The sequence below is a fragment of the Camelina sativa genome, chromosome 8, assembly GCF_000633955.1.
Source record: "Camelina sativa cultivar DH55 chromosome 8, Cs, whole genome shotgun sequence".
Classification (NCBI taxonomy): domain Eukaryota; kingdom Viridiplantae; phylum Streptophyta; class Magnoliopsida; order Brassicales; family Brassicaceae; genus Camelina; species Camelina sativa.
The window spans coordinates 10,064,616-10,078,217 of NC_025692.1; the positions used below are offsets into that span (position 1 = coordinate 10,064,616).

Below are 13,602 nucleotides of genomic sequence, written 5' to 3' on the forward strand. Positions count from 1 at the left end.
GTCCCAAGTCTTTCATATGGAAGCATGTGGAAAGATATTGCTTGAATTCAGCGATGACTTTCAAAGTGCTGCCACTAATGACTAAGTCGTCAACATAAACCAACACATTGAGCTGTTCTCCATTCTTATCCAATGTAAACAGTGAATAGTCAGAACGATTCTGTTCAAATCCATACTCTTTCAAACTTGTAGACAATTTAGCAAACCAGCATCGTGAACTCTGCTTTAATCCATAAATCGATTTTCAAAGCCGACATACCTTACCCGAAGCAGACGCTTTGAATCCAGGTGGTAACTGCATATAGATCTCTTCTTCGAGGTCGCCGTGCAGAAAGGGATTGTATACGTCCATCTGATGAACATCCCACTTGTTCTTCACCGCTGTGTCGAGGAACAACCGTACAATACCCATCTTTGCAACTGGTGCAAAAGTGTCCCCATAGTCAACACCTTCAACCTGTTTGTTACCGAGAGCTACTAACCTTGCTTTATGTCGTTCCAATGTGCCATCAGATTTGTATTTCAGTGTGTAAACCCATTTACAACCTATTGCTTTCTTGCCCTTTGGTAAATCACCAACATCCCACGATCGGTTCCTTTCTTGAGCCTCGATTTCACTTGACATTGCTTTGTTCCACCGCTCGTCCTCCATAGCCTGTTTAAACGATTTAGGCACTACTCTAGAAGTAATTGCAGCCAGATAAGCTTGATGTTGAGCATAAAATCGTTCACAGTCCACGTAGTTGGCTATCGGGTAATTCGAGGTGGAACCAGAGCTCTCAGATTGTGGAGATTTCTTATTAGCCGTTTGTACCACAAATTCTCTCAATTTTACGGACTGAGTCTTTTGGCGTTTAACTCGACCTAACTCTTCCGCCGGGGCAGGCTTTGTAGAGATCAATGTCGTCGTTCTTGGAGGAATCTCGGTCGACGGCGCCGGTGAGCTGCGGAGAGAAACCTCTTCAACGTCGCTATTACGTACGACCTCGTTTTGGTGTGGAGAGATGGTGGTGTCACGTGGGTTTTCATTAACCAAAGATGGGCTTTGAGGCCCATTAGTTGAATTTGTAACGCTTTGGTAGGCCTGAACCACCAAATCGACCCAGTCTTCTGTCTTCTTCTTCATTTTCGTGAAATAGAGAGCTCAAGTTAAAAACATCGGGTTCATGCTCTGTTTTGGCTTCTTCTTGGGCAGGTATGAATGGAAAATCCTCCTCATAGAATACAACATCTCTAGAAACAAAAAAACTGATTTTTCTCCAAATCGTACAACCGCCATCCTTTTTTCCCGTAAGGATATCCGACGAAAACACATCTGCGGCTGCGAGAGGCAAACTTGTCGCCTCTATGAAATTGGTCATGGGCGTAGCAGAGACTATCAAACGTCTTCATGTGTTCATATACAGGTTTTTCACTGTATAACCGTTCATAAGGAGTCATTCCGTTTAACACCATACTTGGTGTTCGATTGATTAAGTATGCCGCCGTTAAAACGCATTCACCCCAAAACTCAATTGGCATATTGGATTGAAACCGCAGTGTCCTAGATACGTTGAGTACATGCCTATGCTTTCTCTCAACTCTTCCATTTTGTTGAGGAGTTCCAACACATGACGTCTCATGCAAGATGCCTTGTTGCTTGAAAAACTCGCTTAAACAAAGAAATTCTGACCCGTTATCGCTTCTTATGACTCGAACCTGAGTTTGAAATTGTCTTGCAGTCATCGCTAAGAAGGTTTTAAGATGATTTGGTGCTTCTGATTTTTCAGACATCAAATAAAGTCACACTCCACGAGAGTAATCATCTACCACGGTTAAGAAGTAACGAGCACCAGAATGCGTTGGTGTCCTATAAGGCCCCCATATATCACAATGCACTAAATTGAAAATCCTTTTCGTTTTATTCTCACTTATTGGAAAAGACAATCTTGTTTGCTTAGCGCGAAGACATACATCACATGCTTTATTTGAAATTTCAGAAGCAACAAGATGTGAAACAACTGGAAGTAGACCAACTACTTTAGATGAAGGATGTCCCATCCGCTTATGCCAGAGTTCCAACGACTTCACGTCTCTAACCATCACGGATGCTGCTAACTCCATACTTTGAAAGTGGAAGGTCCCTCCCATACGCTTGCTAACTCCAGTCACCATCCTCGTAGTACGGTCCTGAACAACAAGGAAATGATCAACTAACTGTACTACGCAATGGTTCTCATGCATTAACTGACATAGAGAGATCAAATCTTTTTGGAAATCTTCAACATAATAAACTGAGCGAAGTATCAGATTAGGTCCTAGCCTCACAGATCCTTCCTTAACTGCTACTCTTTCTCTACCATCAGCTAACACAACCCCAACTGATAGTATATCCTGAACATCCGTTAAGATATCTAGTCGACCCGTCATATGGTGCGAAGCACCCGTATCCATTATCCAGAAATGTGAAGAAGACGTACCCGTTAATTTTTCGGTTGCTTGAGTTTTCCCAGCATTAAGAAGACTCTTAATAGCTTTCCACTGCGAGTCGCTGAGTCCACTTACTCCATCTCTGTCCTTATCCGTTACCACATAGTTAGCTTGCTCATAGCCAGCTGGTTCGTTGATGTGAACGGCGTTGGCGTACGTAGTGATACCACGACCTCTTCCTACCACTCCACTTGTGCCTCCACGCCCACGTCCGCGACCTGGCGTTGTTCGGGATCTCGGCCTATCTCCCCACCACTCTGGATAGCCTATCACTCCATAGCAACTATCGCTTGAGTGACCGGAACGATTGCAATGTTTACAGAACATTTTTCTGCTCACATCGTCTCTTCGAAATGGTTGTGCGGTTTGGACAGCAAAAGCACTCACCGCTTAATTTTCTTCAGCCCCTTTTGTTCCGTTTCTCATCAAATCTTCCTCTTGCCTCACGATGTTGTAAACCTCCTCCATAGGCTGAATGGGAATTCGTGAAACAAGGCTAGATCTTACGGTTCGAAACAAAGTGTCATCAAGACCAAAAAGAAACTGATGTACCTTGTCTTCCTTCTCTTGAAGTTCTCCAAGATCACACTCGCATTTCCCACATTTGCACAACCTCAAGGGACGGTAGTTAGCCATGCTATCCCAAATTCGAGTCAACTTCCCAAAGTAGGTTTCAATTGCTAAACCTCTTTGTCTGCAACAAGCAAGCTCTGCTCTGATTTGTTGAATTCTCGGTCCATTGGTGACAGAGGATCGCTTCTTTAGATGATCCCACAACTCCTTGGCCACATCTCGGTGAAATATGTTAGATCGAAGCTTTGGATCAATGGACATTTTAATCCATGAAACAAGAAAAGCCTGGATGGTCCACCAATCCTCCAAGTCGGGAGATCCTTCTTCAGTTTTGGCGATGGTGCCGTCGAGAAAGCCAAATTTTTTTCGAGAGCACAACGCCGTCTTCATACCGCAAGCCCATTTGTCATAATTCATTCTCATCAACAACGGATAAGAAATGACCGCACTAGGATTGTCAGCCGCCGTCAGATCATAAGGCGAGATGGTGCGTTGGACTTCAGTGGTTGTCGGGTTCGTTGTCTGGTTTGTGGTCGGGTTCGTGTTGGATCCACCGGTTGGCATCGTAGAGAATCAATATCTCTGTTGCTAAAAGAAAAATTTTAGAAGTACTCTGATACCACAATAAATGGAAGACAATGAAAAGAATATTTCTTATGTATTATTTAATGGTATTTTACATGGCTTTTATAGAATACAATAAGATCTTATAATATCTAATTACAATCAATATAATATACGATCACGTATCTCAATCACAATCGTATCAATTAATTTTGACCAGATCTCCGTAATATTAAGAGAGACTTCTCATAGATTCGATTTTTGACAAACTTTTGGTTTTTGATTCTAGATCCAATCTCCTATATCATAGATTTATTTTGCGAAAAGACGATCCGCCACCTCTAGAATCAATCAAAGATTACAAATATAATCTTAAGAGAGCTCATGAAGTAAACATAGCTAGATGGACAAATTTTTAAATATTTATTATTTATTTTCACTTTTCCCATCATGAGCTTATATAAAAAACTTGACTTTTTTATCAAACATTTTTTTTGGCAAAACAAAAAACGCACCGATCCTAACTCCTAAGCATCTCTCTCTCTCTCTCTCTCTCTCTCTACTTAAGGACGAGAAGCAGAGACAATTTTGAGTTCCTCGATCATCACTTCATTACAGTAATTGCGGATTCAGTATCTTCTGTGTTTTGAGGTTTTTTCCTAGAATTCCAAGGTTAGTTCTTCTCCCAGCTTGTGTTGTTTCGATTGATATTTTAGGTTTTTGCTCGTTTCACTCAGATTCGTGTTTTCGATATTTAGTTTTTATTTCATAGCGAATCTGAGGGTTAGAGAGTTTAGGGCCGCTAGGCTCATGCTCATGCATAGCGATTTTTTCTTGTCTGGTTGGAGTTGATAACGCAAAGCTGAAGTAATAACCCTATTTACATTCTCTTGCTCGTTTGCTTATTTTTTGTATGATAAAAGCATGAAGACTCCTAATTCTGGCTTCTGGTCAGACCTCCCTATGGACATCTTGACATCTGTGTTTGGACGTTTGAGTTTTGTGGACTTACACCGCGCTAAGATTGTGTGTTTGAATTGGTATTCGTGTTCGAAACAAAGGTTGCTCTGTAAAGAAAGACCCCCATTGCTGATTCTGTTTCCAGAGAACGATGTTTGTGCTCTGTATAACCCGGATGAAGCTAGGGTTTACAAAACGAAAAGAGACTTTTCAGGGATCCGATTCTTGGCAAATTCAGGCAACTGGTTCTTGGTTCTTGATTCCAAATCTAAGCTCAACATCATAAATTTGTTTAGCGAGAAACAGATCGATCTTCCACCTTTAGAGTCGATGAACAGGGATCACTACAGTCTTGAACGAGTAGGAGATAATGAATTCAAAGAGGTCACTACAGTACTCCGAGTCGGACGTCCCTCAGTTATCATCAGGAATGCGAAAGATCTAAGAGGTCTTTTGTGGGTAGATGAGAAGAAAGAAGAGTACGTTGCAATCTGGTTCTTCAACGTGAGTCACGAGATTATGATTGATTATATTGCCGTTTGCAAGAACGGGGAAGATCATTACCGTAGGGTTCCACCACGCCTGTGGTTTCCAGCCATATCTGATATGGTACTCCGGGGTGGTGTTAGTCTTTACGTTTCAATGAGTGATCAATATATGCAAAAACTGGATTTGTCTGGACAAGAAGGTTTCGAAGATTTGACCAAGAATGATGATACCCTTATGCCATTTCATCCATCAAATGCTCGGCGTGATTTTTATGAAACAACAATTAACTATAACATTGCTGTTACGACATCAGGAGAGGTTTTGTTGGTCGAGATCTACTTTTACAAAAAAACAATGCAGAGGAGGTTCAGTCTCTTCAAGAAGGATCCTAATCCAGGCCCTGATGCTATTATCAACGACCCGAACCCGCTTGTTGAGGTACATTCTCTAGGTGATGAGGCACTGCTTCTTGATTTGGGTATCACGGTGCCTGCTGACCATACCCTTGGTATCGAACCAAACTCTATCTATTTCACCCGTCATGACCGTGCTTGTAAACGTGGCCGAAAACCTTCATGCCTGGACATATGTGTGTTCAACCTTGCAACAAAGAACCTCAAACGCTTCCCCGGTTTATCCAACTTAAACCTCACAGATGCTCGATGGTTTCTCCCCTCATGATCTTGATTTGTTTTTCTTTTCTTGGAGAGATCACACTTTTTTTCTTCTGTTATAATTCTTTTTAGTTTCTATGTATATCGACTAAGCTTTGAAAACATATTCAGGACTAAAAATATCATTAATCAAGTTATTTATTCATAGACACTGATAACACTGGAAACTTTTTCTTTTTGCAGTTTAATTTGTTTTTAACTCGCATTAGTCTAATTTGAATCTAATAATAATACTTGATAGTTAATTTTGTGTAATTCTAGGTTTCGAATAATTGAATTATGTTTCTTATATACATGTTAGTAGCTTATACAATATTTTATAAAACTGTTGGATGTGGTATTGTGATTCATGTAATTGAGAATACGTTCTTTAATTTTATTTTTAATATACCGTGGCATTTTCTTTAATCGCTAGGATGCGGTATTGCGTTAATTCAGAATTTAATTAGCCTTTTGCAAGAATAGGGACAATCATTACCGTGAGGTTTCAACACGGATTGCGTTACATAACATATCTGATATGGTACAGTACTACGAGGTGGTGACAGTTTTTAAAACTCCACGACTAATGGTCACATTGAAATAAGGTTTCAAGAATGTGTTCAAGAAGGATAATATATCAGGTTTCAAGAATGTGTTCAAGAAGGATAAAACTCCACCGGTTCTGTATATTTATATTCTCTCAACCGGTTGAATTACTATTCATAACCGGTGGTATAATTTAATTCCAATAGTTCAGCATAACCTAGGAAGATCATCACGCATGCAGTATATAACATCTTTTTATCCTTTTTTTTTTTTGGCAAAACAAAACGCACCGTCCTAATCATCTCTGTCTTTCTTTCTACCAAAAAAACAAAAACCATCTCTCTCTACTTAAGGACGAGAAGCATAGACAAGTTTGAGTTCTTTGATCATCACTTCATTACAGTAATTGCGGATTCAGTATCTTCTGTGTTTTGAGGTTATTTCTTAAAATTACAAGGTTTGTTCTTCTCCCAGCTTGTTTTTGTTCCTTTGTCTCGATTGGTATCTTAGGGTTCTCGATCAGTTCTTATATGTAGCGGTTGCATTAGAACGATTTTTTCTTGTCTGACTGGAGTTGACAACGCAAAGTTGAAGTGATAACCATATTTACATTCTCTCGCTCGTTTGCTTACTTTGTATGATAAAAGCATGAAGACTCCTAATTTTGGCTTCTGGTCGGACCTCCCTATGGACATCTTGAGATCCGTGTTTGAACGTTTGAGTTTTGTGGACTTACACCGCGCTAAGATTGTGTGTTTGAATTGGTATTCGTGTTCGAAACAAACGGTGCTCAGTAAAAGAAGACCCCCATTGCTGATTCTGTTTCCAGAGAACGATGTTTGTGCTCTGTATAACCCGGATGAAGCTAGGGTTTACAAAACTAAACGAGATTTTTCAGGGATCCGATTCTTGGCAAATTCAGGTGAATGATTCCTTGTTATAGATTCTAAATCCAAGCTCTATATCATAAATTTGTTTAGCGAGAAAAAGATCGATCTTCCACCTCTAGAGTCAATGAAGAGTGATTACTATAGTCTTGAACGAATCGGAGATAGTAAATTCAAGGAGGTAAGATATTCCTCATCAGCTGTCATGCATTATAATGCGAAAGATCTAAGAGGTCTTTTATGGTTAGATGAGAAGAAAGACGAGTACGTCGTAGTGTGGTACTTCAATAAGAGTAACTTGTGTATGATTCACTATATAGCCGTTTGCAAGAACGGAGAAGATCATTACCGTGTGATTCTAACAGGCGTCTGGTTACCAGGCCTATGTGATATGGTGGTACTCGAGCGTGGTGGTGATAGTCTTTACGTTACAATGAGTTATCATCAATGTATGAAAAAACTGGATTTGTTTGGGCAAGAAGGTTCGTCCATGAAATATAGATTAGTACCATTTCATCCTCTGAGTGGTGATAAAAAAACAGTTAGCATTAACATTGTTGTTACAATATCGGGAGAGGTTTTGTTGGTCGAGAACATCTTTTGTGGAAGAACAAAGCATAGGATCTTCCGTCTATACAAAAGGTATCCAAATCAAGACCCCGCTAGTATTATTGAAAACCGTATCCCGTTTGTTGAGGTTGATTCTCTAGGTGATGAGGCACTGCTTCTTGATTTGGGTATCACCGTGCCTGCTGACCATACTCTTGGTATCGAACCAAACTCCATCTATTTCACCCGTTATGACCGTACTTTTAAACGAGGCAAAAAACCTTCATGCCTGGACATATGTGTATTCAACCTTGCAACAAAGAACCTCAGACGCTTCCCTGGTCTCTCCAACTTAAAGCTCACGGATGCTTGATGGTTTCTCCCCTCATGATCTTGATTTGCTTTCTTTTCTTGGAGAGTTTCACAATTTTTCTCTTCTGTTTATAATTCTTTTTATTTTCTATGTATAAAAAAATATGCTTTGAAACATATTCTGGACATGGTGACTAAAAACATCATAAATCAAGTCAATTCTTCATAGACACTGATAACACTGAAAACTTTTTTTTGCAATTTTTACTCGCATTACTTTAATTTATTCTATCTAAAAACGTTGTCATTGGCCTTTTTTTTTTTTTGCGGAATCAGTAACTATGCACCGCGAACATGCATGGTGATACCAAGTGTGAGATCTTATGTATGGAGAGGTTAGTTGTTCAGCCAGCTTCTGCAATAATTTTCTAGATACTGTAATATACATACCAATAATCCAATTTGAGTTCATACAAAAAAAAAAAAATCCAATTTGAGATTAGTTTGAATCAGAGGAAAAATGAAGGGATTGCATTTTCTTTAATCAGGGTTCTGAAATTACTGTTATTTTTTTTGGACAGATTCTTGTATTAATGTTCTGCTGCAAATTTTTTACTGTTGTCTAATTTGAATGATAACGTACAGCAGAAATGGTGTAACCAGGGACACCTTCTCTTGCTCGTTTGATTCCTTCTGTTATATATTACCTCTGATGGTCTATTTCTCAGTTTTGCAGCTAAATTTTGTTCGATATAAAAACTTATGGAGACTTCTAGTTTTAGCCGCTGGTCGGAGATCCCTATTGAAATCTTGAGCTCTATGTTGGAACGTTTGAGTTTTGTCAGATTTTCACCGCGCTAAGATCGTGTGCTCGAATTGGTATTCATGTTTGAAACAATTGCTGATCCGAAAACCAAATCTCCGTGGCTGATTCTGTTTCCAAAGGATGGTGGTTGTGCTCTGTACAACCCGGAGGAAGCTAGAATTTACAGAACGAAGAGTCGAAGAGAGACTTCTCAGGGACTCGATTCCTGGCAAACTCAGGAAACTGGTTCCTAGTGCTAGATTCTCGTTCCAATCTCTATAGAAGAGGACGGGGAAGATCATTATAGTCACATTCCAACACGAAGCAATCTTGACTTGAACTTACAGGGCTTATGGACATGGTGGTGACAGTCTATATATATATCAACTTGTATCAATTCATTCGAAGACTAAAATTTTTTGGACAAGAAGGTTTCATGGACGTGTCCAACAGTGATACATTTTCATTAAGTATGGACAGTTGGACACAATGAATTGAATACATATTAGCAAGTGTTAGCAATCACATTGCTGTTACAACATCATGAGAGGTTTTATTGGTTCAGAACTTTTTTTACAATGTAAGAAGATATAGGATGTTCCGTCTCTATAAGGATTCTAATCCAGGCTTTCGGAACTCAATGTTCAAGGTAATGAGACCCTGCTTCTGGATTTGGATATCACCATGCCAGCCGACCATACCCTTGGTATCGAGCCAAACTACATCTATTTCACCTAATCATGACCATGTCCATAACTGTGGCTTGAAACGTTCATGCCAGGACATCTGTGATATGCTCAAATTTAACCCTGAACTACTCTCTCAAATTAAGAGATCAATTGTAGTACTTAGGGATCATATCCACAAGGACTCTAGATCACACAATAGATTTAATGATCTTTTAATTATGCTAAACCAAAATTGTAATTTAAATAGCAATACAAAAACAGAAAATAAAAGAGTTGTAAATTCAGAAGGATTAAACGCTAGGCATAGGGAAATTCTCAAGAAACCATGAAAAAGCAGATCAATTAATTAAACAAGCAGGATTCAATAATTAAGCACCGTTTCTTGAACTCTAAACACAATTGTAAAATAAATCAGTTCTCACTGTAAATATTATCTAAGTTTTAAAACCCGAAAATCCAAATCTCTTTGCAAAATTCAAGTTAAAAACCAGCAATAAAATCAAGTTTAGATAAGTTCACAAAATCCCTAAATCAAATCTCTTTGTAAATAGGTATTTTGCTCACCAAAGGTTTTTGTCAAGAAAATCAATTATATTCTCATATCAATCAATAATCCTAAGATCTAAATCCAAATGACTAATCAAAGATCTAACATTAAGAACAACCTATGGTGAAGAACAAGAAATATAATGAATCCAAACAATTAATCAATCTGACAATCCATGAAATCCCTAATGAGAAACCTTAAACCTAACAAGCAGATCTACTCAGACATAATTGCAAGAACACAAGTCATGAATAAAATAGATAGCATTGAGAGATTAAAGGAAGAAGAAAAAAAGTTCTGAATCTTCTCTGGAAGGAGTCTTGATTCTTCTCTCCAAAAACTCTCTAAAATCTCTCAGGGTTTTCTCAATGCTATCTATTGCTAGAAAATAAAGCTTGCTAGAAAATAACTTAGGTCTAAACAATGACCCAAAAATCCTATTTATATTCCTAAAAACGTCCAGGGACTAATGATGCAAATATGGAAGACTTTGGGGCAATTCTGTAAATCTTCAAAACTTATGGGAAAACTTCCGATTTCTTCTTTGGCCCAGCATCGATCGATTCCATCACTTGCATCGACCGATGCAAGTCTCTGAACTTGTCGCCCAACTTCACAGCTTAGCCTCAGTGCTTGAATGTGCTCCAAATCCTCCTATTTAGCTTCATTATGCTCTCATCCATGCTAAATCCTATAAAAACTCAAAAGACTCTAAAAATACCAAAAAGACTCTATAAATAAAACTTATATCATGACTAAAAACACCTAAAAACCATGATATATTAATCTGTGTGTTCAATCTTGCAACAATGGAACAGAAACGCTTCCCCGGTCTCAATGTCATCGACTTAAGGCTCAAAGATGCTCAATGGTTTATCCGGTATTTGATTTTGGTGTTTTTAAATTTCCACACTTTTTTCTCTTGTTTTTTTGTTCTAGTTCTATGTCTTGTTTAGCCTTTTTAATATTTTTTTCTCTCTTTTTGGTGTATTGCATAAAAATATAGCATAAAACTTTCACCTTACCCTTCGTATATAACATTTTTCATATAAATCTAGGTTGCACTGTTGAACAAATTTTCGAAATATGAAGAAAAATTTGCATGCTACATATAATTGAGAAATTTATAAAAGAAGATATAGTTATCGTTGTGAATTGTGATGAAGACTCCATAGTTTTATCAAAACTTAAAAATTTAGATGAAGAATTTTGAATTTTTTAAGATTTTCTAGACATGTATACGAAGGACATACATAACTTTTTTTTATCAACACTTTTTCTTTATTACAAAGTTTTATACAGTATATTGTATTTTTGGGTCAAAAGTTATAAATCTTCCATAATTGGTGAAATACCAAACAGTGTTGCAGTACTAAATTTTGATCGATGGTACAAAAGATAGCAGTATAAATAATGGTGTTACGAAAACTAGCATTACAAATAGAGGAGGTACAAGATGACAGTACAAACGTGATTTCGAATGCCTTTGTTTTGTAATACACAGTCTTATGATCGGTAACATTAGAGACATTACAATCCTTACCAGTTATCACTACCATTTCATGTAAACCAATCAATTAAGCTTCAATATTTAAAACTAAGACTTCTCTCTCACTTAGTTTGTTTCATTTAAACCAATAGCCTAATATATTAGTATAAAAGAGGCAAGTTTTATAAAATGACTTTACAAAACCTAATCTTTTGACTCTTTCATGCCGTACGTTGGGCTTGTTTACGAGAGGCCCAAATGCTTTACGCATTCTACAGAATCGCATATTGTTTGAAAAAACCCTAGTTCTGCATTTCTACTCAAGAACTCGATCTCAGCAGCAACACATTCTTCTACACCACCCTTTGTCTCCTTAACCCTAATAATGGCCGATGTTCGTTGGTCGGATCTTCCTATGGACATATTAAGATCTGTGTTGCGACGTTTGAGTTTTGTCTATTTCCACCGCGCTAAGATGGTATGTTCGAATTGGTATTTATGTTCGAAACAAACCTCGCCTCGATTAAGCGGATCTCCATTGCTTATTATGTTTCTAGAGAGTGGTGATTGTCGTCTATACCACCCGGAGGAAGCTAGGGTTTTTAAAACGAAGAGAGACTTACCAAATATTAAATTCTTGGCAAACTCAGGTAACTGTTCTTGGTTCTGGATTCTAAATCCAATCTCTAAATTATAGATGTACTTAGCCAGAAAAAGATTGATCTTCCACCTCTAGAGTCGATCAAAGGTTGCCAACATAATCTTTAGAGGGTCGGAGATAAAACATTCAAGGAGGTAGGAACCCATCGCTGTGTCATCCAGAAAGCGAGAAATCTGAGAGGTCTTTTGTGGGTAGACAAGAAGAAGGAAGAGTTCGTTGTTGTATGGTACTTCCATAAGAATATAGTCCGCAAGTATATGACTGAGTATTTAGCCTTTTGCAAGAATGGGGAAGATCATTACCGTGAGATTCCAGCACGCTTTGCCTTACGAGACGTGTCTGATATGATACTACTACCTCGTGGTGACAGTATTTACGTCTTAACGACTAGTAATCACATTCGAAAACTCACATTTGATTCGTCTGGACAAGACGGTTTCAAGAATATTTTATCACCATTTTGTTTGCCAGGTCCTCCGATTGAATTAAATTATCATGATGATGAGTGTCGCTATAACATTGCTGTTTGACCATCAGGAGAAATTTTGGTTGTCATGAGCATCTTTTCCGAGTCTTCAAGGCCTTGGATGTTTCTTCTTTATAAAAAGAACCGTTATGTATTCCCGGGTAATAGTTTGTACAACATGCTTGTTGAGGTAGATTCCTTAGGTGATGAGGCTCTGCTTCTGGATTTGGGTACCACCGTGCCTGCTAATCCTGACCTTGGTATCCAACCACACTCTATCTATTTCTCTCGCACTCGCCATGCTTGTTTCTCTTTCCAGAAACGTTCATGCCTTGACTTATGTGTGTTCAACATCGCAACAAAGACCCTCAAACGTTTCCTGGGTTTCTTCAACTTAAAGCTCAAGGATGCTCGATTGTTCCTTCCGTCTTGATGATTTGTTTCTTTCTGCATTCCTTTTGTGGTGTTTCTTAAGAGATTTTTACACTTTTTGGTTTATGTCTAGTTGCCTTTTCATTTTCTTTAGAAAATAGTTTTGGGACCTGAAGGTTCTTTAGTTGGGCAATGTTGACATGGTGAATGAAACATTCTAAACATAGACACTACTAAATAATTAATTGCCTGCCAGAAAAATTTCAAAAAGATATAGAAAATTTTATTTTAAATCATTGCGAAGTCTAATTAGAAAATTGAATTTACTAAATAATAGAACTAAAATCTAAAATTTATTATTACATAATTAAATAAAAATATTTTAAAAGAAAGATATTGATCATACATAGAATTTCATTTTACGATAGGAACCGTGTTATGTCCACAATGTGTAAATTAATAATTGAATGTCTTTAACATCTTTTATTTTGGTTCCTTTCAACATATTTTGACATTTGTCACCATCTTAAATCGATAATTTAGCATATGTCATCATCACACGTTAAGG

General features: G+C 37.9%; 1 protein-coding gene and 2 pseudogenes across 1 annotated transcript; all 3 read left to right on the top strand.

The window, feature by feature from the left end:
• LOC104706853 (F-box protein At5g25290-like) lies at nt 4,132–5,757 on the top strand. The gene is made up of 2 exons (XM_010423080.2): nt 4,132–4,278; nt 4,530–5,757. The coding sequence occupies exon 2, from the start codon at nt 4,531–4,533 to the stop codon at nt 5,734–5,736; it is 1,206 nt and encodes a 401-aa protein (XP_010421382.1). The 5' UTR covers nt 4,132–4,278; nt 4,530; the 3' UTR covers nt 5,737–5,757.
• LOC104706854 lies at nt 6,906–8,084 on the top strand (annotated as a pseudogene).
• LOC104709379 lies at nt 11,921–13,095 on the top strand (annotated as a pseudogene).

Coding starts and splice junctions, on each gene's coding strand:
- LOC104706853 (XM_010423080.2), top strand. CDS start 4,531: ATGAAGACTCCTAATTCTGGCTTCTGGTCAGACCTCCCTATGGACATC.